General features: G+C 58.1%; 2 protein-coding genes across 4 annotated transcripts in view; one reads left to right on the plus strand and one right to left on the minus strand.

The window, feature by feature from the left end:
* LOC111152618 (Fanconi anemia complementation group I) overlaps positions 1 to 8,710 on the plus strand; it is an 83,218-nt gene extending 74,508 nt beyond the window's left edge. For 2 of the 3 annotated variants that reach the window (XM_022511151.1, XM_022511153.1), the window contains 10 exons: positions 19 to 146; positions 242 to 310; positions 477 to 570; positions 910 to 1,097; positions 2,223 to 2,276; positions 2,359 to 2,418; positions 6,061 to 6,132; positions 7,358 to 7,453; positions 7,724 to 7,831; positions 8,628 to 8,710. In XM_022511151.1, the coding sequence (XP_022366859.1) occupies positions 19 to 146; positions 242 to 310; positions 477 to 570; positions 910 to 1,097; positions 2,223 to 2,276; positions 2,359 to 2,418; positions 6,061 to 6,132; positions 7,358 to 7,453; positions 7,724 to 7,831; positions 8,628 to 8,708 (950 nt within the window). In that variant the 3' untranslated portion in view covers positions 8,709 to 8,710. The other variant, XM_022511152.1, reaches the window with a different exon arrangement.
* LOC111152617 (DNA polymerase gamma, catalytic subunit) lies at positions 8,488 to 26,081 on the minus strand. The gene is given in 23 exon segments (XM_022511150.1): positions 8,488 to 9,057; positions 9,407 to 9,567; positions 10,158 to 10,366; positions 10,494 to 10,662; positions 10,785 to 10,907; positions 12,055 to 12,301; positions 12,404 to 12,539; positions 12,987 to 13,104; positions 13,206 to 13,259; positions 13,934 to 14,094; positions 15,631 to 15,738; positions 16,051 to 16,149; positions 16,278 to 16,398; positions 17,254 to 17,490; positions 18,401 to 18,527; positions 18,695 to 18,849; positions 18,932 to 19,114; positions 20,330 to 20,409; positions 20,557 to 20,634; positions 20,636 to 20,704; positions 20,812 to 20,976; positions 21,817 to 22,012; positions 24,716 to 26,081. Coding segments are annotated over 23 exon segments (3,675 nt in total). The 5' UTR covers positions 25,336 to 26,081; the 3' UTR covers positions 8,488 to 8,998.
* Positions 26,082 to 26,306: the final 225 nt, after the last annotated feature.

Consider the following 26,306-nt stretch of genomic DNA (forward strand, 5'->3'; position numbering starts at 1 on the left):
TTTCCTTCCCACTCTTAGAGGATCCCTCGTTTTGCAAGGGCTTGATGAATCTGCTCTTCAGCCTCCACGTTCTGTACAAGAGTCCCGTCACCCTGCTACGTGACCTGTCCCAGGACATCCATGGGCATCTCGGAGACATAGACCAGGTACGGCAGTGAGCCTTCGCTGTGACACGGTGACTGGGGCTGGGGCTCGGGGCCCAGCCTTCCTGCAATCCCATCTCCTCTCTCTGCCTCCTCAGGATGTAGAGGTGGAGAAAACGGACCACTTCGCAATGGTGAATTTGAGAACAGCTGCCCCTACCGTTTGTGTAAGTGTGGACCACCAGGCCACAGGAAACGGCCTTGTCATTCCTCCTGTGTTACTCCCTGCGAAGAGCACACTGTAGTGGCTCGTGTTTCCGGATGGACCCGGTGGTTCTGTTGCTCCAACAGCTGCGCACAGGGAGCCATGCCAGGCCTTCTTTTCTTTTACAGTTGCTTGTTCTGAGTCAGGCTGAGAAAGTCCTAGAAGAAGTGGACTGGCTGATCACCAAGCTTAAGGGACAAGTGAGCCAGGAAATTGTCTCAGGTAAGGTGCGCTCAGGGTGGAGTCACAAGGATTGTGATGAGAGCGAGTCCCGATAATCCAGATTGGTCGGTGCATAAAAGTGCAGCTCGTAAGCCAGTGAGGGGGGGAAAAGTGCGGTTCGTTAGTTGGCTTGAGCCAGATTTCCAGTGCGATGGAAAAAGTAGACGGTGGTGTGGCTTATGATAGAAGGGCTATTGATTGACTCTGCACGATGAATTACATGCTCGTTGTCCCCACAAACTTCCCGTTTCATCGCGGTTAGTAGATTTCTAAATCTCTTCATTTTAACTAGAAAATAAGGTCAATGGTTTTGAGTGTGCCAATTTCATTTCCCTCCAGAAGAGCCCTCCTCTCAGGCAACCCACCCACATCATCCCATCGAGAAAGCCATCATCATGCAGCTGGGAACTCTGCTTACCTTCTTCCACGAGCTCGTACAGACGGCCCTGCCATCGGGCAGCTGTGTGGACATCTTGTTAAAGGACCTTTGCAAAATGTACACCATTCTCACAGCACTTGTCAGATATGTGAGTATCCGGGAGATGACCCGCGTCCCTCCTGCCGTGCCGCCCCAGCCAGCTGGAGACCCAGCCGGGGCCCCGCTCTCCGTGGGGGACGGCCCCCGTGCAGAGCTCTTGCCTACCCCTGCGCAGGCTGTGGTTTGATTCTGGTTTGGTCAGTAGGTGGCAGGTGTCTCCAAAGGCCAGGAAGAAATAGCAGTTGACGGCATAATTCTAAATCTTTTAGAGGCATCCCCCACCCTTTTTGGGGGGTGGGGGGCATATAAGTATGTGGCATCTGCTTGAGAGTGAGCACCTCTTCGAACGCCTTCTAGGACTTAATCTAATCTACGGCTGTAGAATTCAGCAGACACTTCATTGCACACAAAATGGTACTATTTCAAACCAGTCTGGGCACTAAAGAGGTGTTTATTCCTTATTTTGTTCCTTTAACAAGTAGGTGTTAAATGCCTTACAGGTCAGGTGCATGGGTGAGAGAAAGGTTATTAATTTTAAATGCGAGGCATATTCTGCCCTGGGTTTGAGTTGATGCTCTCTAGTGTCTGTTAGCAGGGAATCCTTCTCCTGCATTTGGAATAGTTTTGGTCCTCACTCAGCAGACACTCAGCAGGAGGTAGGCACGGGTGATGTGGTTCTGATTCTAGCAGTGATCCATGATAAGTATCTAGAAGGGCCTAGACAACCCAGAAAGGATGGTAGACCGCCATGTGGTGTCCCCAGGCAGCAGCGCGGCCATCTCAGAAGGTGCGGCTCTGGCCACACGGTGTGTCTCTTAAACTTCCCTGCTGGAAATACTGAAAGCCTCTTCTCTTTACTGGCATTTTTAAAGGAAAAATGGGAAAGTCACTGGTTTTCTAGATGCAGGAAGCCATTGGTCTAAAGAGCTTTTAAGGCAGTAAGATAAGGAGTAAGAAACGGAAGCCCTTCGTTCATTGTCTGTGCCTGGGAGGCTCAGGAGCTTTGAGGAGGGAACAGAGGAAGCCTAGTGCTAGGATTCTCCATGAACGAGCAAGCTTGTTTCCTTTCCCTCGGCCGCCAGCAGCGAGTCCCACTCCCTTAGCTCGTGACTCTGCTGCAGGTGTCTGGGGGCGTTGACCGAGGATGTCAGCTAATCTGGGAATCTTTGGTTAGTATCTCCAGGTGTGTCAGAGCGCCAGAGGAATTCCGAAAAATATGGAAAAGCTGGTGAGTTGAAGATGCCTTTCCTGGTAATGGGGGAAGCCATCCCTTCCTGCAGTTACATTGGTTTCCTTCTCTTTTGCTGCAGGTGAAGCTGTCCGGTTCTCATCTGACCCCCCTATGCTATTCTTTCATTTCTTACATACAGGTGAGTGACTCAGTCAGCACCAGAATAGATCTGCCGGGAGGAAGGGACTTCTTGTGTCTCCAGGGGACTGCTTGGTCCCAGGAGCCCAGTGTCCATGCAGTTTCTTCCCGACTTGCCATAAGCCAAAGGTGCCCACTTGGAAGTGGAAGCCAAGGCTTGAGGTATTTACAGCAAAGAAACCTTTAGTCATGCAAAGAAAAAAGTTTCTCTTAATTTGGAGAAAGTGGTCCGCTTGCATTTGGAGCAGGGAAGGAACATGCATGCTGGTGCTGCGACTTGGTTCGTGTTGATTCTAAATCGAGCCGTGGGCCGTCCTGCGGCGAGTGAGTGAAGTAGCAGTGGGCACACGAAGGCTGAGGTCCGACGGTGCACGTATGTGGGGGCCCAGCCCTTCCATGGAGCGGAGGGCAGGTGGGCTGGTCTCGTCAGGTGCCGAGACCCCTTTCTCCTCCTCCTAAATGAATAAAGTAATGGGCTCCTGCAGGACTAGGAGAAATTTTCAGTGTCCACCAGTCACAGATACCACCAGGTTCTTGTCATACCTGACGATTGTTACTTTGGCTTATTAAACGGGGATTTAGGTCTCTGCGTTATGGACATCTCTTGAGCCAGATAATTCCTTGATGTGCAGCCTCTAACGTGCATTCTGGTTATTTAGCAGCGTCCTGGCCTCTGTCCACCAGATGCCAGTAGCGGCCCCCAGTTGTGATAACCAGAAATGCCCCTAGAAATTCCCAAATGTCCCAAAAGGGCAAAATCACCCCAAGTGGAGACCTTGTGGCTTCAATACATGACGACCCACGGTCCCCCAAGGCCACTTGGTCACAGGTCAAGTGAAGAGTATCACAGGCCACTACTAATCTTCACCGAACCGAGCAGATGTGCACGGAGTCAGCCTTGACCAAAAGTCCAGAACCAGTTGTTACAGCAGTGGGTTGGGACCGCTTTGTAGTGGTGCCCACGTGTTTTCTGCCTCTGGGTTGTGCACAGACACATCTTCCTGTCGGTAACTGTTTCATTCTGTGCCTGAAGGGGGCTTCCTCCCCTCCCCTGGTGCATCCGGGACTCGAGGGGCCGGTCACCTGGGTTCGGCCAGAGGAGCTCCGAGTTGTGTGCTGATAGCTAAGGTTCTGTCATCTTGCCTTTTTACCACGCTTGCGATCTGGGTCAGGCCTCCCGTTTGGCCACAGCGTATGGCCTGCTCTCACCAAGCTGTTGCTTTTGGCCTCTCCTTTAATCTCGCCTGCATGCTTGCTCAGAAATGTTCACGTGGGTGCCGTCCTGTCAGACCCGTCTCCTGTCTGAATAGGGGATGTATCCCTCCTCTCCTCGGTCAGGTTTGGAGTTCCCCATCTCCAGGAAGGCCCCGTTTCACAGAGTTCACTGTACAGACTGAGACGGTCCTCGGAAAGGAGGAATCTGCGCAAGTACATGTACATGTCTCTCACCTTAGAGATTCATGGTACCCGTGAGCACAGTGAAGTTGCTGAGAGGTCCCACGCTGATTAAATACGTTCAGTGTACTTTTCAAGTTCAAGAACTTATTTTCTTTTTTTCCTTTTTTAAATAACAAGTGCTGTTTGGCAGAATAGCAGTCCAAAGAGTACAGCTTGGAAACCAGTGCCGTAAGACCGTATTTGTTTCACCAGAGCGGCCAACACGCGGAGAACCCTCCCCGGGCTCTCTAGGTCCCCGGCCTGGCGTTAGGTCAGGCTTCTCTCCCTCAGCGCCTTATTCCTCCTCACTACCTCGTGAATCAGGGGTTGCCCTGTGTAGGCGACTGGAAAGGAGGAGAGGCGAATGCAAAGAACAGAGCCAGTGCAGAGGCAGACACTGAGCCCAGGTAGTCTGACCCCACAGCAGGGGTCAGCACACGTTTTCTCTAAAAGGCCAGAGAGTAAACGTTGCGGGCTGTGGTCGGTTACGCTGCCCGCCTCTGCCGTCGCCACGGAGGGGCAGGTAGAGGCCGCCTGGGCAGCGGCTCGGACGAGACAAGCAGGGGCTGGATTTGGCCAGCGCCTGCTCCAGGACCCGCTGACACTGGTGGGCATGTGAGCCCTTAGAGGGCCTTGAGTTGGTGTTTCTCAGCCCATTCTCAAGCACTGTCTGCTGTGAGTCTCCAGGCTTCTCCTAGACCGTTTCCCCCCATTACACAGAAACCAGTTCTCAGGCGGCCCTCCCCAGCCGCACCCGCGGTGGACTGGAAGCTGCCGAGTCGGCTGATCCACAGCCGGACGTTCTCCTCGGACGGTGAGGCGCGCTTCGTGAGCAACCTTGGGCCAAAAGCCTCTGGTTCCGTTCATTCCAGCCAGAAACCAGGATTGCACTGCCCACGTGCTTCAGAGAGCTGTTTGTTCTCTTAAAGCCGCTTCTCTTTTCCCCCACAGCCTTGGGTCTCTGTCAGTGGGACGCAAGCAACGGAAACCAATACTGCAAACCCCTTAGCGTCCTGCTCCGAGCTTGCCTCTTCACGCCTCTTGGGGCGCCTGGGGGGGCTCAGTCGGTTAAGCGTCCGCCTTCAGCTCAGCTCATGATCCCAGAGTCCCGAGACTGAGCCCCACGTCAGGCTCCCTGCCCAGCGGGGTGTCTGTCTCTCCCTCTGCCTGCCACTCCCCCTGCTTGTGCTCTCTCTGACAAGTGAAATCTTTAAAAAATAAAAAAATAAATAAAAGATGCCTCCTCCGGCTGGGATTTTAGTCCTCCTGAATCACCAGGAATGGGCAGTGGACAGGGACTGATTGAAGGAGTTTCAGCAGAGTTCTGTCCATGGCCACCTCCCTGCCCCTCTCTTCGAAGGGCCTCGCCCTCTACCCTGTGTTCCAAGGCTAAAAGCAGACTTCTTCACACCAGCCCCTCTGGAGTCCCTGCCATTTCTCAGTTTCCAGAACATGCCACATGGGCTCCTGCTTCTCCCGTGGTTCCAGTGGTACAGTTCTCGCCATTTTCAGGTCTCTGTTTCTCATTCTCTGACTTGTTGCGTGGGTTAGGCGTGTTCACCCCTAGCAGGCACGGAACGCCCCTTCAGGGAGAAGTGCCCGTGTTTTGCGTAGCTCACACGCGGTGCTGGTCTGTACTCTCTGCCGCCTTATCCTCGGTTCCCTTTATTCTGTGCCCAGGAGCTCTTTATTCTGCGATACCGACAACACAAGCAAGTGTTCCTATAACCTTTAAGCCCTTCTCAAGCTCGTAACCACATGGCCCATGAGACATGTCTGCCATCTGCCCCTAAGTGGAAACACAGAAGGCCCTGGGAGCCACCTCTCTGGTTTCCTCTCCTTCGTGGAAACCCTTGGAGCCAACTGCCCCGTGGGGAAATCCGAATTCCTGCTGCCACCCTGACAGTCCCCATTGTCACCATCCTCTTGGCTGGCCTGGCGTGAGAACAGTCAGTCCTGCCTTTGCTTCCATGTGCTAGTTCTAAGAGCAAGATTGTAAACTTCCCAACAAGACCCCCAAAATATCTGAGGGTCATAGAGTGTCACAGAATGTTCCCCATTTGCCAGCATCTGCCGCTGGTTCTCTCTTCGCCCAGACTTGGTCCCCTTACAAGGCCCCCCCCATGTTCTGCCCCCCATGTTCACCTTCTTAGGAAGTTGCCACCAGCATCTCCGACAATGAGAGAATTTGTTTCTGTGTCTTTAGAACAAGAAGAGTCAGAGCCTGAAATGTACAGGAGAGAAGAAGGGGAAAGCGGCCGTCGTCGCCACAGCCATGGTAAGCAGCCGCCGCTCGCACACACAGAGATGCTGGGGGACCGTGACAGCATGCAGGGACAGAAGCCTGTCCCTGGGAGCCCACGTGCGGCAGGATTCCATTTACAGGGCAGGTCCAGGACAGGCAGATCTAGAAAGATGGGACGTACATTAGTGGTTGTCCAGAGCGGGGGGAGCCTGCAGAAACGGGTAGCGATTCCTGCGGGGGATGAAAATGCCCTGCGCTTGGTCATGGCGGTGGTTAAACAACTCGAGGTCCCGAGCCCTAGACTGGCCAGTGTAGATGCGTCAGCTGCAGGCTGTGTGCTTCGTGGCTCGTTAACGCTCTTACCGAAACGTGTGTGGAGCTGCTGCTCGGCTCAGACTGTGTTCAGAGGGAGCATCTTTTCCCTCTGAACCAAAAGCCACACATTTTATTTCGGAAGCACTCGAACATCTTAAGCTTTTTCTTTAAAAATGACAATGGTTTAGGATTCTCATTGGGAAGGAGTTTTAGGAAAAGTTAATGAGCCCAGAAGATGCTCCCTGAAGGACATGTAAGGGGCAGGGCAGGAGCAGGGACGAGGTTGCTCTAGGACGCTGCTGGCAAAGGTCCCGTCCGCAGCATCGGGGGCAACTGCCGGATTTCAGGAGCTCCGCCCCCGCTCATGCCCTTTCCCACGGGTGTGCTTGCCAGGAGTGGAGGCTAGAAGCCCGTGTACAGGAGGATGCTAGCGGTGTTGTTTGTAAAAGCAAGTCCTGGAAAAACCGAGATGCCTACCAAGTGGACTGGCTAAATGGGTTGGATAGTGCATCATACTGTAGGACACGGGCCTGAGAAAAAAGTTTAATGTTCAGATACAGAATTATCTCCAAAGTTATGTGGTTTTTTTTTCCCCCAAATCGTCATTCGTGGCCTTTATTAAATTAAAAAAACACATCCGTGTGCACCCGAATGAGCTCCTGGTGTTGGGGTATCAGTCAGGTCAGGGACGCAAGCAGATTTCTCCAAGTGGCCCTTTCAGCCGGTCTACAAAACCGTAAATACCGAGGGAGTCCAACGGGAGGATTCAGTGCTCTTGCCCGTCCTCTGACGAGATTAACTGCCAGAAATCGTAGGTTACCAGAACATAAGGAACATTTGATTGGCAGACAGACTAGCTTTCTCCTGCCGCGGACTGCTTCAGAGGACAGACTTCAGAAACCTCTGAACCTGAAACTCAGGTCTTCCCTTCTTTGCCCTGCAGGCCAGAGCTCTCCGAGAAACCAAGCCAATCCCTAATCTCATCTTCGCCATCGAACAGTATGAAAAATTCCTCATCCACCTTTCGAAGAAGTCCAAGGTAAGCACACACAGCCGTTCCACTGTCCCCACGGACCTGGGAGGGGCCGTGCAGACTAAAGCAGCACAGAGCGGTGGGGAAGAAACTAGAACCCTTCTCTCTCTTTGCTCCTCGTGCTCTGATGGCCTGAGTTCAGCCATCACTTGGGAACTCTGGGAAAAGGCCATGGGTGTGCATGCCTTAAGGAGGAACTGAAGGCTTGCTGAGGCCGTCCCCGGCGGGGCCTGTTCCGGCCAGAGGAGAACGTGCCACAGCCCAGTCCTGTCCTAGGTGAACCTGATGCAGCACATGAAGCTCAGCACCTCACGAGACTTCAAGATCAAAGGGAACATCCTGGACGTGGTTCTCCGGGATGAGGAGGCGGACGAACCCGAAGAGGTCAGTGCCTGCTTCCAACCAGAGCACGGGAGGCCAGCAGCCTCCTAACTGGTTGGGTTGTGGGTAGCCTCGATGGGAGCAGCCCAGGAGGGCGGGGAGGCCCCCCCAAAGGAAAAGCTAAGGCGGGCACGGCCGACACTAAGGGCTGCGGATTTCAGACCACAGAGTCCCCCACATTGGCACACAGGTGGGGCAGACCTTTCCGGAACAGGGGTGAGGACATAAGTTCTTACCGTGGGTCTTCCTCGTGACCTTCTGAAGCCCTGGAAGGTGACTAGCCCCAGGGTTGCGGCTTAGCAACCAGTTGGTAAAACCTCTCTGCCTGGCTCGGGTGCAGCTTCTTCCAGGTCCCCCGCCCCCCTGTGCCCTTTAGTTGTGCGGTCGTAGACCCGCCCCCAGGCAGCTCCCCGTGCTGCCGCAGCTCAGGTGTGTGTAAGGTGGAAGTTCACACTGCCGGCTTCTCAGAGCGCGAAGCTGCATTCTTCACGTGACCATCCCGCAGGCGGTCACGCGCCTGCCCCACGGCCATCCCCAAGCGGGCAGGGGGCTCGGGGAGAGCACGGAGGCGCCTGTCCTCTCGCCCCCTGCCTCTGCCCTGCGGAAGGGCCTCAGCGCTGGCTGCTCAGCCCCGTGGAAGGCCTCGCTGTTCCTCCACAGGCAGAACCACCTCTCGGAGCGGGAAGGGGAGAAAGCAGGACTACCGCAGGCTTTGATGAGAAGATAAAGGATTTTTGTTTTTATTTCCACGGCCTCTGAGCAGGCTTATCACATTTGAGCATTACTTCTCTCCCGCTAGGGCACTGCATCAGAGCACGAGGGACAGAACAAAGAACCAGCCAAGAAGAAAAGGAGAAAAGAAATGAAATGCCTGAGTTAATGTGAACTTTGGGGCTTCTGCTTTCTTTTTACCCAACAAGCAACAGTGCCCCGTGTCCTACAGCCTGCACCACTGGTAGCATCTTGGCTCTGACCCCACTGGACTCTGCCGCACCTTCCCTCGGAGGCAGGCCGTCTTGGCGGCTCCCGCTGCTGGCGAGGGCTGGCCTCCCGCGAGCCCTTTTGCAAGCAGCACAGCGCGAGCCTGAGCGTGGGAGCCTGCGCCGCCCCGACGGAACTCCACGGGAGCAAATTCGGGGTCTGCAGGCAGAGCTGCGGCCCTGGCTGGCTTCACGGTTCCAAGGAGCCTTTGGTGAGTTCAATTATCTGGTAAATATCCAGCGCTTCACCTGAAAGACAGTGCCCGTGGCTGGCGGTGCCCAGGAGCCCACAAGGGGGGGGGGGAGGTGCCGTTGGGGAGTGCCCGTTTTCTTTCTGTATAAAATAAGCTTATTTTCTTAAACGTATCTTTCTGCTTGTTTGGTATTCAAAGCACAGTTTTCACCTGAAAATGCACTTTGACCTTATACAAGGCATCTTCTTAAAATATATTTCTATTGTGGTTAAAGAAGAAATATTTTGAGTTCTGGTTTCTTCCTTCATGTGCCGTGAACATCATGTTCCCTGGAGGTCCCGGGGACGCCCTCCCCGGACCCGCCCGCACTCTGCGCATGCCGACCAGAGCGGGGTGCAGCTCACCCTGGGGAATCCCGTATCTCCTTTCCATCCCAGTTGGATTGGAAGGGGTTTTACAATCCATGGTCACTTCCTTCCTGAGGCACCGGTCAATATCGACTGTGCTGAAAAAGGCGACGGACTGGGGCAGGTCATTGAGACCCAGCTTGTAGGCAAACATGCACCTGCAAGAGACCGGTCCCCTCTCAGACCCGGCTCTCCCCCCGAAGTTCACTGTGAGCTGTTGGGCACAACCGCCCCAAGGGCGGATGGAGAGGGCCGTGGAGTGTTAAGTACCGTCTCCATTATCCACCCATTAGGAGATCTGCTTCCCAAACTAGTTCGGAATGGCAGACCATTAGGGAACTGTGATTACTGAAGTCAACCACGTAAACTAGGAATCTTACTACAAGGAAATACAGCTCAATACAGAAAATGTGTTTTAAGCCACATCAGAGTTTCAGACTACCACCAGAAAATATTGTGAACGAGGAATCATAAACTTCTGGCACTTAAGGAAACATGGATAAAAGAAAAACCTCTCAATTTTGCATGAACTGAGAAAAGCTTTCATTTGATTTTTAAAACAAAGGTCTGTGTCTAGAGTAGGCCATGATGCCAGCTACTCGTGGAACACCTCCCTGACCTCCTCACTACCTCCGTCATCTAGTCTGGGTTTATGGTCTTTTCGAACCCAAGAAATCTCACAAGCTGAGGCTGGTCTTTTTAGGACCTTCGTTCCTAGGGAGATGCGAGCAGCCCCTGCCCTGCGTACCTGGTCAGGAGGTTGGTGATCTGCAGGGCCAGGGCCGCGCGGTAGCGGTCCTCCTCTCGCACCAGGTAGCGGACCTCATCATGGATGCTGATGCAGAAGCGCCCATCGATGGCAAACTCCTCAAACAGCCACCTCATGGCCACGAGCATGAGGTGGAGATAGTCCACGGCAGAGCTCTGCACCACCCAGTTTACGCGGCTGGTCATAAACTGGGGGGGAGGGGGCACAGGTCAGAGGGGTTCAGCCACACGCCGGCTCGCTGTGGGGAGGAGGTGGTACAGGAGCCCTGCCCCTCCCTGTGACCCCTCTCCCCAGGCTCTGAGGACCACGTACTACCTCCCCCTGGACAGCCGAGGGCTCCAGGGCCCGGCTGATGCGGCAGCCCAGCACTGGGGTACACGGGGTGTCAGACATGGCAATGCTCTCCAGCTTATTGAACATTTCGGACTCCGTGCCCCCCGTCCACGCTCGTTCGGCAACCACCTCCCACTTCTTCCAGCGTGACCTGGGGACACACACAAAAGGCAAGCTTTGCCCTTCAGCATCTCTGAGCTAAAACTAAGTATCCCAGCTCCCCCAGGCGAGCCCAGACCCGCCCTCCCTCCTTAGGACACGAAAGGTTCTTACTTCTTCGAAGCTTCTCTCTGGATCTTGCGCAGATCCTGCAGGGAAACCCAGCCGTCTTCAGTCCTGTCCACAGGGAGGTCCAACTCCCTCACGAGCCACTCGCCCTCGTCCGACAGCCGGTACCTGGGGGCAGTGTCCCCACCATCATTCCCATGGGAGTGCCTCCTGGGTGCCCGGCCCCGGGCTGCAGTACTCACGGGACACCCAGGCCCATGCCTGTGCCCCTGGGCTCTACATCAGAAGGGGAACAGGCTGAGAGGGGGTAAGTAACTTGCCAAGAAGAGGTGAAGCCCAGACGGGAACCCAGGCCTCTGTGGGCTACGCCATGGAAGCCCAGTAAAGAACAGATGCCAACCCAGGAGGCGGCACGGTTACCACTGTCCTATGCTGCAGACACCGGACCGCCCAGCGACTACTGAGCATCGTGCTTTAGTGCAGGAGACACCAGGGCTGTGACCCCAGAAGGGAGGGATAGTAGGGAATGGGATACTCCCTGAAGGGAGAAGGACATGTAGAGAAGACCGCGCACAGCCAAGTCAGACTGACCCCCTCAGTTCCCACTGCCCCACACTCCCAGCTCCGATGCGGCCTCAGCTCCGGACGCGCGGCCTCAGCTCCGGACGCCCGTCACTCACCAGCTCCACAACCTGCTCCACGCTGCACCGGGGCTTCCCCACTGCCTGCGCCCTCGGGCCAGACTCCCACTGTGTCCCCTTTAAAGATCTCCATGACTAGGGCCCGACCTCATCTGTCCTCACCGCACAGTCCCCACAGTGTGAGCTGTACCCCTCCCCAGTGTTCACGTGCTCACCTCTACACCATCACCTGCTCGCCCTGCAGCCTCCCGGGAGGAGCCCCGCTCGTTAAATGTGGCCCCTGGACATGGTACCTGTGGAAGGCAGACCTGTCCCTCTCCTCCCTCACCTCACCTTGTCTTCAAGGCCCCCCCCGGGGACCCACTAAGGCCCCGAGCACACGAGGCGGCACTGCCAGAGGAACAAACCGCAGCCTCCTGGAGCAAAGCCCATCCGAAGTCTCCACGGCTCCACCGCTGCCCCTGCCAGCGCCCACCGCCCCGCCCCGCCCTCACTCGCTCCCCGGACCCCACACCGCCGCTGCGCCGCCGCTTGGTGGCCACACAGAAGTCCAACCTAACTCTGATGAAAACTGCTTCAAGTTATTCAGTAAGCAAATGTCACAAGCCCCGGGCCAACCATCCTGGAGCCAGGTCAGAGGGCTGGAGGGAGAGGAGCCGGGGGAGGGGCCTCACCGGCGAAGGCCCTTGGTGACCGCGTACATCTGCTGGGCCTTCTCGGCTGCCTCCTGCCGGGTGAGCCGGTGGTTGAACTGCATCAGCAGGCGCTCGGCGAAGGGCTGCCCCGCCCCGTAGATGCGGCCGTAGTTGAAGATCTTGGCGTGCTCCCGGCTGATGCCCACGGTCGCCGCGGTCTTACTGTGCAGGTCAGTGCCCCTGCTCTTCCTGCCCTGCAGCGTCATCCAGCCGAAGGCCGTGCAGCCTGGGGAGGGGAGCGGGGGCGGGGAGCCAGGCGTGAGAAAGGCGGCCCAGAGGCGTTCTGCCAGCCCCGTGGCTGCCTCGGCTCCGGCCCGGCCCCTCTCACCGTGCATGCCCGCGAAGTGGGCATCCCCGAGCACGGCGGCGATCCACAGCTCCTGCGAGTCCACGTCGGCGCCCACAAGCACGTAACCAGGTGGGGCCTGCACCATGGCCTTCAACTCACTGCCTACTCGGTCAGGCTGCAGAAGAGGGAGGTCAGGCCCTCCCCAGACACCCCTGTGAGACTCCTAACCCCACCCCCTTCCTAGAGCCGGGCTCAACAGAGTGCTGGGCCTTTCCCGACGGGGCGCTTTCGGTAATGCCAAGCACAGCCCCACGCTCCACCCCCAGGGGCTCTCCCAGGACAGCCGCGGAGCAGCAGCTCGAGGGGACAATAGACACCCGGACCCGCCTCCACCCCACCGCAGCTGTGCGCATCACGCCTCGTCCATGTCTGACTGCTGGGAGGGCCTCAGGTCAAGTTTGCTGAAGGAGCCACAGAGCGGCAGAGCTAGATTTGAACTGGGGTCCCGACTGCCCCAGAACTTAGGTTCCTTTTCATGCTCCTCCCCGAACAACCCTCTGTACCCAGTTTCTAAGGGACCCAGGAGAGGCAGCACAGGGACCCGAGGGCAGCGCACACATACCCGGGCGTTGCTGGCAGTGAGCCACGTGGGCTCCACAGCCCGGCGCGTGATGGTGCCAGCGGTCACCACCTGAGGCAAGATGGCCCCATAGCGACCTTCCTCATCATAGTCGGGATGCCTGGTAGGGTGGGGGAGAACATGAGTCTTAGCAGCTTACTGTAGTCCTAGGTCCTCCCCCACTCAGTTCTCCCGTCCCCTCAACCACTTGGCAGGCCATACCTGGTCACAGCACGGGGCAGAGCTGACCTGGGCAGCCACACCACCATCTGGGAACTGCGGGGACAGGACTGAGGCTCAGGAAAGCCAAGAGGAACAGAATCCAGCTCTGGGGGCCACCGCGCCCCCTCCTGGCCAGGCCTCACCCTCTCCCCACCGACTTCATTCGGGGGGGCTGGGGCACAACCAAGGCCTGGGGCCCTAAGATCTCTCATGCAGGAGCATATGCCATCTGACAACCAGCCAGGCCTCCCAGATGGCTTCTGCCCTGCCCCAGAGTGTCTGTGAGGAGTCTGACCTCGGCCCTGCCATGAGCACCTCGGCCACACTCGGGGCAGACCTCAGCAGCCACAGCAGCAGCCTTCTGGCAGCCAGCCCTGCGGCAGAGACCCATGCCATTGTCAGCCTCGGGTCCCAGCGCGCAGGCCAGCTGCCCTCCATGCCCCTCAGCCACATCCAGGGCTCCAGCAGCTCCGCCATCCAGGCCCAACCACAGCACTTTCTACATAAACACAGAGGCTGAGGCTAGGAAGGAAAGGGGCCTGCCCACAGTCACATGGCACCCAAACCACAAGAAGCCAAGCCTCAAGACTGTCGCTGGGCTGTCCCTCCGGTGCAGCACAGGGGGATGGGGGAAGCCTGGGTGGGAGGTGGGAAAAGGGGATCCCAGGGCTGCCGTAACCTGGCCAGGAGCACAGATGACATGTTTCCACCCTCCCACGGTGGCCTACCTGATTCGTTTATGGGCATTCCTCCAGAAAGAAATCATTTTGTTGATTTCCAAGGCACGGGGCCCGCTGGCACCTCCTGGGCCGGCCTGCAGGGTGCCATCCTCCATTTTGGGCAAGAAGTCCTTGGCAAAGGGGCTGCCCACGTTGCAGCTGCTACCATCCTGAAAAGGGCAAAGGAAGCAGGGGTTCTTGGAAGCTGGTGGCAGACCCCTGACTAAGGAACCCCCTGTGCACCTCAGCTCTGACCACCGAGCCCAGAACCTCAAGCAAACCAGTCTGGGGAACTCCCCAAATGAAACACAGGTGCATGTGTGCACACGCACGTGCGTGCACACACACACGCACACACACAAACACACACGCACAAGCACGGAGACACAAATGCCATCTCCCTCCACCAGGCAGCTGCCCCCTTGTCTGGGGTGGGGGAGGGTACATATGATCCGAGGTCCCCAGCAGATGCCCCACACTGCAGAGCACGGACCCATACGTGCTTTTATCCTACACGTGTGTATTTATGATAAAACTATGACAGGGATGCCTGGGTGGCTCAGCCGTTGAGTGCCTGCCTTTGGCTCAGGTCATGATCACCAGGGTCCTGGGACTGAGCCCCTCATCAGGCTCCCTGCTCAGCAGAGAGCCTGCTCTGCTCTCCCTCTGCTGCTCCCCCTGCTTTTTTGAGTGCGTACGCACACACTCTGTCAAATAAGTAAGATCTTAAAAAAAAAAATACGATAAACAGCACATGGTGAAACTGTCATAGAAATATCTAATAAAATAGAATTGTAACAATAAGGCGCCGGGGTGGCTCGGTGGGTTGAACCTCCGCCTTCGGCTCAGGTCATATCTCAGGGTCCTGGGATCGAGCCCCAAGTCAGGCTCTCTGCTCAGCGGGGAGCCTGCTTCCTCCTCTCTCTGCCTGCCTCTCTGCCTGTGATCTGTCAAATAAATAAAATCTTCAAAATAAAAATTTTAAAAATCATTAAAAAAATGTAACAATGAACTGTAATAAAAGTTATGCGTATCTGTGTTCCCTCAAAATATCTCATGTACTGTATCTGCCCTTAGTGCACTGACGTGAGGGATAAAATGCCTCCCGCCTCCGTGAGATGAAGTGAGGTGAGTGACACAGGCACAGGCCGAAGCCTCCGTCTCCTCGTGGCCTCCTGAGGCTGCCTCAGCAGGAAGACCATCAGCGGACCCAGGGTGGCTCAGTCAGTTGAGCGTCTGCCTTCGGCTCTGGTCATGATCCCAGGGTCCCAGGACTGAACCCCACATCGGGCTCCCCCTCCTCTGCAGGGAGCCTGCTTCCCCCTCTCCCTCTCTCACTGTCTGCCACTCCTCATGCTTGTGCTATCTTTGTCAAATAAATAAAAGCTTTAAAAAAAAAAAAAAAAAAAAAGGCAGATCAGCTGCTTCAGGATCGAGGCTGACCCAGGTAACCAACCACCATGGGACAACAGCACACATGCCAGACACCTGACAGCCCCCGTCATTTAATCATACCACCATGCCCCTCACCACCCAATTTTCAGGAGGCAGAGACTCCAAGATATGGGGAACTGTCTGGGACCATGCCCTGCCCCACCACGCGTGTCGCTCCTGCGCTAGGGTGCTTCTGGCTGAGTCACTCCAGGGACCTGGGCGCCCAAGGCACGGTAGGGCAGCACGGGACAGGCGTCAGTCAGAACACACACCTTGTGAGGCAGCTTGAAGAACCAGCAGCCGGGGACATCCACGTCGTTGTAAGGTCCGTTGCCATGGTGATAGGCTGGCTGGCTGGCTTTGGGGCCACCAGCGGCAGTCTGTGGGGGCCACACACCTAGATGAGGCCCTGCTCAGCACCTGCATTCGGCGAGGGCCAGGGCGTGGGAAAAGGGCCTGAGGCAGCCAACGGTGCGCTGAGAAATGGCAGGATGGCCACGAGCCTCAGGCTCCCTCCTCGGCCTCCAAGAAACGTGGGGCCACCCACGGGCAGAGCAGTGTGTCCCCACCCCCTTGGGACCTTGGGAGCACCCTGGCAAAGGGGAGAGCTACTTGGGCACAAGAGCAAGGCCCCGCCACCCAGAGCCCGCCAAGCGCCCACCCAGACAACCCCAGCCCCGAAGCCTGCTCACCAGAGCCGGGGGCTGACTGGGGACAGCCGCTCCGCAGCGCTCTGTCCTGGCCTCCACCTCCGCTTCTGCCTCTGCTTCCAGGCAGCCCAGTTCTTCCACCTGGATGGGCCCAGGTGCCAAGGAAGTGAAGCAGGGGGCTGGCCTGGGGCCAGCCCCCCAGGGCACCGCCCCCACCCAGAAGGCTGCATGTCGCCGGGAGGGAGCAAAGACTGCAGAGCTGCCCTCACCGTCTGCCACATGGCGCTGCCGTCAGCGAGCAGGAACTCCTCCGCCAGGCCTGCCTGCTGGGGCTCCGGCTGCTGCTTCCCCTGTTCAAGACAGTGCTTCCTGTACAGGGACTCGATGGCTCTGGGCAGAGAAGAGCAGCGGCCTCTGATTATGGGGGGCCCGGGCCAGGCCGGGCGGCTCGCTAGGGCCTTCCGCAACTCCCTTTGCTCAGGCCTCAGAACCAGCTCTGAGGCAAAGCAGGATAGCGCTCTCCCTGGTTTTCAGACAGGGAGTGACAAATCCAAGTAAAACACAACACGCCGGGGGCAGGCGAGGGTGCAAGGCCTGGTCGGACCCCAATCTGAGCTCCCAGCTCGCAGCGGCCACCTCCCCTGGGAAAGCTCTGGGAGCTGAGCAGCCTCGCCCATGGGACCCCAGGCCCCTTTTGTCCCCAGTGCCCTGCAGGTGACTCAGGCTGTCCTGCAGAGCCGGGCCTCCCAACTTGGGCCACGTCGAGTGCCACGGCTTGTCCCCAACACCTGCCTGTCCAAAGCTCAGGACTCGGGATCTCAGACAAGTCCAGGGACTTCCCTAGAGCTCTGTTCTGCCAACTCTACCATGTGGCTAACCACTCGATCTCACGCGGCTGCCTGCGAACCAACGAGGGGCACCACGAAAGCTTTATGATCAGAGTGGAACTCATGCTTGATAAACTCTACACAGAAAAGAAAAACAGCCCACCTCCCCTGCTGCTCCCGACAGCCCCCCACAGCACGCTCCTGGGAAGGCAGCTGTGCCACTGGACCCGAGGGCAGGGCCTCAGGCCTCCATGCCCCTGTGGGGCTCCGACCGCACAAGGAAAGGGCAGCCATGGAAACGAGGACTCACACCCAGACCCTCGCACCCCAGCTCTTCCCACTGGCCTGGGCCAGGCTTGGGTCCTCCAGCAAAGGGAAGGGGTCCCCAGACTCCACCTTTTCCTTTCCTGAGCCTCACCTGTAGGGGCAGGCCACCCCAGCTGAGGCCGGGGCGGTTTCCACGGGCGCCTGGGCCAGGTTGTCCCGCCGCCCAGGCACCAGGTACCCCCAGCCATGCCGCTCCGAGCAGTGCAGAGGGAAGCCATCCCAGGTCATCGCCATGAGTTTTGGAGTGACCCGCATCTGCAGGCTGAGGAGGCTGGGGCCCGGGGTCCACGTGGGGTCATCTAGCCGGGGACAAAGCTTCCGGTACCACCTGTGCCCCACCCGAGGAGAGCAGTGTCACCGCAGTGAGGGGAGGACAGCACAGAACCACAAGCCAGGCTCCCTCTCCCATGACCACACCCACCCTTCAAAGCCCTGAGGCTTTCTGGTGACCTCAGCCTAGAGTCACAGTCCCCTCCCTCTGGGGGTACACCCATGACCCCCAAGAAGTCCCCTAGAGTAATTCACGTATCTGAAAAGGAAGATCCTAGGTCAGGCCTACCAGACTAGTCAGAAACCAAGGCCTGTAAGTGTGGCCCAGCACTGGGCTCCTTCCCAACCTCCATTCCATACAGGGTAACTGGCCCGAGAAGACAGCAGATCTGCCCCATTGCTGTTCCAGGGACACACCAGGGCTTTCAGAGCCCCATCTCTCACACGCTGTTCACCACGGCCAACCCAAAGGTTGTACACAACTTAGACCTCCCTTAAGTTCTGAACAGACCCTGCTATTCACCCTGGTTGCCCCTATTTTCTCATCTCTGCCTATGAGGCTCATAAAAATCCCCTCCTCAAGGAAGCCTTCCCTGATTTCTCCAGGTAAAGTTAGGTACTACCTCAACACTGCTCACTCTTCCTTCTCACCAGGAATATAAAGACCAGCTGCCCGGGTTAGTTTTCGTGCCTAACTCCTCCTAAGGAGAAGCAGCTCCTAGAAAGGAACTGTTCTGCACCCCAAGTGGCTGTGGTGGGCCCAGCATTCAGCAGGGGCTCAGTGCACTTGCACCGAATGAGACCAGCGAGCCAGGGGTCAGAATAAGCAAGTGACTGGAAGACAGAAGGAATGGCAGCAGGTCCCCAAGGGTTCCCCGCAAACACCACCCTGGTGCTGGGGCCCAGGAAAAGGGAGTCTCATAGGAGGAGAAGTGCGGACTCTGGACACATGAGGGGCTAAAGCTCACCCAGGGTGTCCAGGAAGGTGCTGGGGCCGCTTGGGCAAGACCTCTGCAGTCCCCTTCAAGCGCTCCAAGCAGGCACGAGCCATGCCATCTCGCTGAACCTCCTCCTCCTCACTGGGGGGGCCGGGGTCTGCAGAGGGTGGGCAGGACCATCAGGACCCGCAGAAGGGTCTCTCCGGAAGATCTGCCCAGCCTACTCATCTCTGGAAGGCCGGATGACCCCTTTCAGGGGTCCCAGTGGGTCCCAGGACCTTCCCAGGGACCATCCCTGCCCCACCTCCCGCCCATGCTCCCCACCTTCCTGATCCTTGGGCTCCCCAGGGGCCCCAGCCCCCTCGATGGGCAACTTGCTGGCTGTAGTTGGCTCCTTCCTCTTCACCTTCTTTGCCTTCTTCTGCTTAAACTCTTGCAGGTCCCACTCCAGGTCCCAGAGCCAGGGGTCTTCCTTGTACCTGCAGAGCGAGTACACCAGGGTGGCGTAAGGCCCAGCCCACCCGTACTCACCTAGATCCTGCCCTCCCAAGGCCTGCCCACCTCTGTCCTGAGAGCAGCCGGCAGGCGTCGTTGGCCAGGTCCATCAGTGACTTCTTCATCTCCCGCTGGAGCTCCTCGTACGTGCTCTGGGCCTCTGCCAGGTACCGCTCCCAGTTGTGGTTCACGGGCAGGTAGGAGACCCCCATCTCCAGCATGCCAGCCAGAGTCACTGGGTGGGGGCACCTGGGCGTGGGGGAAACACCACGGCAGTCAAAAATGGCCCCAGAGGGCACCTGGGTGGCTCAGCTGGTTAAGCGACTGCCTTCAGCTCAGGTCATGATCCTGGAGTCCCGGGATCGAGTACCGCATCAGGCTCCCAGCTCCACGGGGAGTCTGCTTCTCCCTCTGACCTTCTCCTCGCTCATGCTCTCTCTCTCTCAAATAAAAAAAAAAAATGTTTTAAAAAAAAAAAAAAAAAAAAAAAATGGCCCCAGAAAGCAAGGCGTGGGCCCAGTCCCTGAGCCAGTCTGGGAGCCTCAACCTGACCACCCAGGTGGTGTAGCGCTGATGCCAGACCAGGTCTCAAGCCCAGCTCGAAGACTCTGGAACCCTGAGATGCTAGGTAAGTCACTTCCCCTGACATAGATAGTTCCTCTCTCTATCAAGTGGATACAGTATCATCCTGACCTCAAGGGATAATCCTTGTTACAGTTACAGGCAAAAGTGGAAACAGGTGCCTTCTCCTATGTCAAGCCTCAGCACCCGGCATTGTGCTAGATCACACACAAGCCTCACAACGGGGATGGGCATTATTTGTGTGTGCTTTAGAGATACACACAGACTCTGAAAAACCAAGTAACCTGCCCAAAGGCAAATGAATGAGGCAGGCCAGTCGATTTAAATGAAGTCTAGGGGGGCGCCTGGGTGGCTCAGTGGGTTAAAGCCTCTGCCTTCGGCTCAGGTCATGATCCCAGAGTCCTGGGATCGAGCCCCGCATTGGGCTCTCTGCTCGGCAGGGAGCCTGCTTCCTCCTCTCTCTCTCTGCCTGCCTCTCTGCCTACTTGTGATTTCTGTCTGTCAAATAAATAAATAAAATCTTTAAAAAAAAAAAAATGAAGTCTAGGTGACACTTGTGACTGGCCACACCATATGAGTGACTCACTACCAAACATGACCAAGACAGATGTGAAGCCCTGGGCTCAGGGTCTGGGCACGGGGAGGGTGCTCAATCAGCCAGGACCACACACAGGAAGCTCCGCCACAGCCCTCAGCCCTCCCCTCCAGGCCCTCCACAGAAACCCAGAGTCCAGGACCCAGTGGCCACCACTCTGCTGAATGGCTCCATTCTTTCGATTCGGAAAGGCTAAGGTCCACAGGCTGAGAGAGACCTTTTGACAGAGGACCCAGGTACCGGCACTCTACTGACCCCCAGGGGTTCCACCGGGGCCCCCCCCTCACCTCTCCAAGAAGAGCGGTAGCTGCTGCTGGAAAACCTCATAGGTGGCCCACACGTCCTGGGCACAGTACTGCATCAGGTCCTGGCACAGGCGACAGGAAGGCGCTGGGTGGGCAGCCATCCCACTGCCATCGCCGGGTCTCAGGGTCAGGTTGGGCTGCCATAGTCCCTGGGGTCAGCTAGGGGCTGTCACGGCCCAGCCCCCCAGAGCCCCTCGCCAGCACCGTACCTGGAAGTTCTCACGGATGTCCTTCATGCTACCCTTAACAAACAGCTCTCGAGGCTCCTTCTGTAAGGGGGGGCCCCCCCACATAGAGGCCATGCACGTCTGCCAGATTATTGACACTGCTGATGTCCAGCCAGTCCCAGGACGAGATCTGGGGGGGGCCAGAGCGAGGGATACAGATCAGCCCCAGGACAGGCAGGCAGGCTGGTGAGACAGTCCCAAGCGGCCCGCTCTGGCCTCCCGCAGTTGAGCGCTCACCGCTGGGCCACTGGCTTTGCGGGGGGCCTTCTGGCCTCGCTGCGTGGGGTGCTGGGCCTTGCGCTTGCCCTGCTTGGCTGCCATCCACAGACTGCGCTGGAACCCGCTGAGCCCCGAGATGGCCATGTGCATGCTCATGGTGTCCAGGAAGCGCATGCGGGAGCCCTGTGGGGGGGGCGGGGGGCTGGAGCTGAGGCCACTCGGCACTGCTTCAGGGGTGTCAGCCCACCAGCCCCACCCCAGCCTCCTATCACACGACCTTCCAACACTTAAGACTCTCCTCGAGCTTGCTCACGCTCAGCCCTCTGGCGGGGACAGGCTCGCCCTCCCACATCCCACCCTCCAAGGGGCAGGCCCGGCTCAACCGCAACACGCAGGTCCTTCCCAGCAGGTCCAGCCACAGCTTTGAGGGCTGCCTTGGGAACAGAGGGGCCAGATCGAGGTCTTCTGAGCTCCCAGCTCGGCCCCGTACCCCAGCCCTGCCGCTCACAAGCTCTGTAGCCCTGTTCAGGTCAACAAGGCTACCCTCACCAGGCCCACCTTTCTGCTGGGCTGGCTGTAAGGGTGCATCGTTCAACTCCCGCACCCCCCAACCCGCCCCGCAACCCTGCCAGGTGGCTTCTGCGAGCGCCCCCTTTTTGCAAATAAGGAAACGGGAGGCTCAGGGAAGGTAAGGCGCTCACGCTGCTTGTCCCTGTCGGGGGCAGGATGTGAGCCCAGGCTGTGTGGCCCAGAGCCTCCAAAGACCCACGCTACGCTTTAAACCACCACACAGAGAGAAGGGGTAGCAGTACTCCCTGACAATGCCTGCGCCATACCAGGCCAGTCTTGGGGAATGAACAGCTGGGCCCAGGGACCAGGGGCCGCGCTGGTCAACGGGCAGGCCCCGCAGCTGCTACCAAGACAGAGACGCTGACCAGGAAAAGCAATGCCTTCCCTAGCCCCCAGGGCCAGAGCTCTCAGGCCACCCCCTGCCAGAAGCTACGCTGGCCCCAGGAACCTTACCTGGATCAGGTACTGCTCCCTGATATGGGCTCGATCAAAGCACACGTTGTGCCCCACCACTAACTGCTCCTGCCAGCCGCGCCGGGTGGGGCCGCCAGCACTGGCAGGGACCTCCAGAGGAATGAGGTCAGCCGGCGACAGCCGGCTGGTCCAAGAGTAACGCTCTTCCACCAGCCGCCGGCTGCACCAAGAATACCTAAGGGAGGCGAGAGGCAGACAGGCTGGGCACAGGGGTGGCCGACTTCCGCTCCGCGACACCCACCGCACACCTACCGCTGCTAGCCGGCTCCCGCGCTAGCAGCTGGGACGCGAGCGAGCCCAGGGAGTGCTCCCCACCCTCACGGAGCCGGAGAGCGGGTGGGGGCGTGTGGGAGGGAGGTCATTAAAGCTCCTTGACTTCGCCCTTCCACACATGCTGGGGGTCCCACGCGGGCACCCGGCCTGGACCCCAACAAGGTGGTGGGGTCCAGGGTTCACAAAGTCTGTGCTGTTTATGAGCACTGTCCACCCCTCGGGTCTGGAAGCACCCAACAGCAGGTGTTCAAAACGTTAGTAAGGGAGACAGACAATTCCAACAGAATCCAAAGTGGGAATTTTTTTTTTTTGGTTGAAAGTGGCAAAAAAAGAGAAAAAAAGAAAAAGACAAATGCTGCACATGTACAGGATGAACCATCTAAGTAACAGCTGGAAAGACTCTGAAGGACCAAGAGCACATCACGCACCTTGGAGCAGGTGCGGGCCTCTCCGAGCCACCCGAGGAGAGCCGAGGGCAAGTGTGGGCCTGGAGGGGCCAGGCCACCCGAGCAGAGAAGAGCACCATCTGCGGCGCCTGACCCCGACTCAGGGCAAGGCTGGAGGGTGCCCAAGATCCACGAGGCCAGGCATGGCAAGGCCACTGAGGAAAAGCCCACTGTGAACCACAGATGACGCCAGAGAGTCAAAGCCACTCAGCATCAAAGGGAGTGACGAGGCCTCGTGTGACCTCTGCAGCCACACAGGCGCCCCAGAGCAGCAGCGGGGGCCATCCGCCCCCACAGCTTCAACAAACACAACAGTGCCTTCCACAGAGGAGGGGGAAACCGGCAGAAAGTGGCTCCTCGTTTTAAACCTGCTAAAGTCTAACTCACAACCAAATGTGGCGATACGCTCAGGGACGCAGGCCGCAACCGCCTCGCCTCCCCCTTCTGAGCCCTGGCTGGAAGAAGAGGCTGGAAAATGTCACATGTCTGAGGCTATGGTGATGGCAGGAACTCTAGGCACAACAAAAAGGCCAGACTGGTGTCAAGATCCAGGGCCGCAGCTGCGCACAGAGCCGTCTTACTACACGTCTGTGATAAAAAAGCAGCCAACAGGCAAACACGTGTGGCACATTCAAGAGGTTTCAAATCAATGCCGTTAACTCTCTACACTTGTCCTGTGAACCTCAGATCAATGTTGGCACCTGTGGGACGTCCCCCTAGCGTGACGACCATAGTACTCAGCCACAGCCTTTGGGAAGCTGCTCTGGGGAATGTCTAAGCTGCCCCCCCACCCAGGCCCCCAAAACCACCCCAAAATCTCAGGCTGACCTGGAACTTGCGGTTACACAGCCACACGAGAGGGACATGCCCAAGTTCACAGCAGACTGCTCGGAGGGGCCCCATCTGGCACTCCCCGCCCCTCCAGTCAGGCTCCCAGGAGGAAGGCCCCCACGGGAGCCCAGGCCTCAGCAGGGACTCCTGCCACCCCGCAAACCGAGCAGTGCCCCCAGGACCACTGGCAAGAATGGAATGAGGATGAGAGGATGGGGAGGATGGGGAGAGGAAGGAGGAGGGAGAGAAAAGGGGACTTGAGGTAAAATGGCCAAAAATGACCGAGATATCAAAAACCAAGTCTTTCTTGTCACTGGTTTCCTAATTTGCCTTCAGCCACCACAGCCTGCTTTACCTTCTCAAACGGTGGGTGGTACTCCCTCTATGTGGACCGTCAAGTCACATAGGAAGCACTGAGATTCTCGTCTCAACTGGGACTAAATCAATGCGGAATCTGGTTTTGCTCTTTTCAGCCATTAATGCCTACCTTATCTATTTAGCCATGTTTTCACCATTTTCAACTGCATATTTAACATTTCGCAGCTTTCTGTACAAAGATGTAGCTTCCAATAGGGATAAAGAAACTGCTAACTTTTGTGCTGGCCATGCCTGAAAGCATTGGGGCTGTAAAGAGTATTTTAATCCTGGAATGAAGAATAAAAAAGGGGAGAAACAGGACTGCCATCATTGTTTGAAAAAGAAACGTGGGTAGCACTTAGAAAATTATTTAAAAAGAAGAGAGAGAAATTTGGATACACCTTCTGGGGACCAAAATGCCTGTTTGGGAGGCTGGGGGCAATGAGGGGTTGGGGGGGGAGGCTACGTCTGGGTGGGAGTGTGTTTGGCGACATTGTAGGGATAGCTGATCTGGCATTTAAGGGAGCAGCTGGCCACGCTAAATGCTTTGTACTGTCTGGGACAGCCCATGATAACCACCAGCATCCCCAAACAGAAACACTGTTCAAATGTCTTGGACTAACTTCTCAGGAAGCAATTAGGGGAGGGGGAAAGGCACCCAATCAAGGTGGCCTCTAGTGGTCTCCCCTAGGATCCCAAGTAAAAGCTACCGTCATTCTCCACATAGCCCCTATTACCACCTGCCATTTGCTGGGGTGTTTGTTAACTGCCTGTGTCTTCCCACCAGAAAGTAAGCTCTGTGAAAGCTGGGGTCAAGCCTACTTTAGTTCACCACGAATCCGCAATCCCTACAAGAGCACCCTGGTGGCACACGGTGGGACCTCCGGAAACGTTCACTGAGACGAACCACTCAGCTGGGCCCCCCCCCCCCGACCTGTGCTAAAGTCCCCCGGAGCCCAGCCCCTACTTACCAGGCCGAGGGGGATATGGCCACCGCCAACGTGGGGCAAGTTCCCTCTGCCAAGCAGACCTCCACGTCGAACACCAGGGCCCGCTCCTCGGGGATGGCCACGGGTACGGCCTCCCCCGCGGGGCCGTACCGGGTCCAGCCCTCCGCCCAGGCCCAGCTCGGGGGCTTGGGGGGCAGCTGGGCCTGCAATAACGAGTTGGCCGCCTCCAGGTAGGGCAGGCTCTGCTTCTGGGCCAGGAGGCGGAAGTGCTGGTCCAGGCCGCCCCCGTAGAGCGGCGGCAGGCGCAGCTCCACGTCCGGCAAGGGCGTGGCCGGCTGCCCCCAGAGCCCGTGCCGCTGCAGGTGCTCGACGCTGCGGCGCACCGCGGCCTCGCCGGGCGTCTCCCCGCCGCGCCCGAAGATTTGCTCGTGAAGCCCTCTCGAGAGCATCTGGATGTGCAATGGGTTGTGCCGCAGCTGCCCGCCCTCCGAGGATGGCACTTGCTGCGGCGGCGACGGCGGCTGCCCGTCGCTGGGGACGGGGGCGGGGCCGGAGCTGGAGACCCAGCGCCCCGGAGCTGGAACTGGCCCTGGCCCGACGGTGGTGGCGCCGGCCACCCTCTTCCAGAGCAGGCGGCTCATGGTTGGTGCAGGGAGCCCCCCGCTGGGAGTCAGGACACCTGGCTTTGGGCTCCAGCTTGGCTGCTTTTACTGGCCGAAAGACGTGGAGGGAGACACGTCCTGTCTCTGTTTTCCAGTCAGTGAAATGGGTCTGACCATGCCTGCCTTCCACCCACAAATCCTGAAGGAGACAGACGACATCAAGTGTTATTTCTCACATGTGCGGTACGTGGTCCGTGACGAGCCGTCACTCCTCGAGCACTCACTGCGTCCCAGGCAGCGAGCCAGGAGCTTTTAGGGACATTTTCTCAGTGAAGCCCCCACAGCCACGAGAATCACCAACACCCCTCCTGAGGACACTGAGGTTCAAGCAGGTGCATCAGTGAACTTGGGGGAGGAGGCAGTGGTTAAGAGCGACGGTCCCGGAGGAGGACGCGGCGGGTTTGAATCCCGGCGCTGGCTGTCAGGAGATGCGTGACCTTGGGCGAGCTCCCTAAGGCCCCAAGCTCCTGCTCCGTAAAATGGGATTACGGATTCTATCTGTCACACGTAACCGCTGTTCGGGTGACTCAGGGCGAACAAGTCGCGAGACCCGACCCCCGGCAAACGCTTGCCAAATGGTGGCCGCCAGCTCCGCGACCTGCGCGGCCCCAGGGCCTAGCGCCGCCAGGTGCCAGCCCCCGGATTCGAACCCTCAGGGCGGGACGCCGGCTCCCGGGGCTCCCACCCGTGCCCGGGCCGTGGCCCCGCCGGCCCAGGGCGCCCTGCAGGGGGCCGCGGCCCCCGCGCGCCCAGCCGCCCGGCCGCCCGCCCGTGCCCGTGCCCGGCGGCGCGCGGTGCGCCCTGGGACGAGCCTCCGCCCAGCTCCGGGCCTCGCTCCCTGACTGGAGAAGGAGGGGCCGCACCGCCGCTCGGCGACCCGGCCTCCCCCGCTCCCCGCCCCGGGCCGAACCCGCCGGAAACCTCGGTCCGTCCGGTGCTTCCCGGGCTGC

This window comes from Enhydra lutris, unplaced genomic scaffold (genome assembly GCF_002288905.1).
Source record: "Enhydra lutris kenyoni isolate GAN:26980312 unplaced genomic scaffold, ASM228890v2 scaffoldscaffold29, whole genome shotgun sequence".
NCBI lineage: Eukaryota > Metazoa > Chordata > Mammalia > Carnivora > Mustelidae > Enhydra > Enhydra lutris.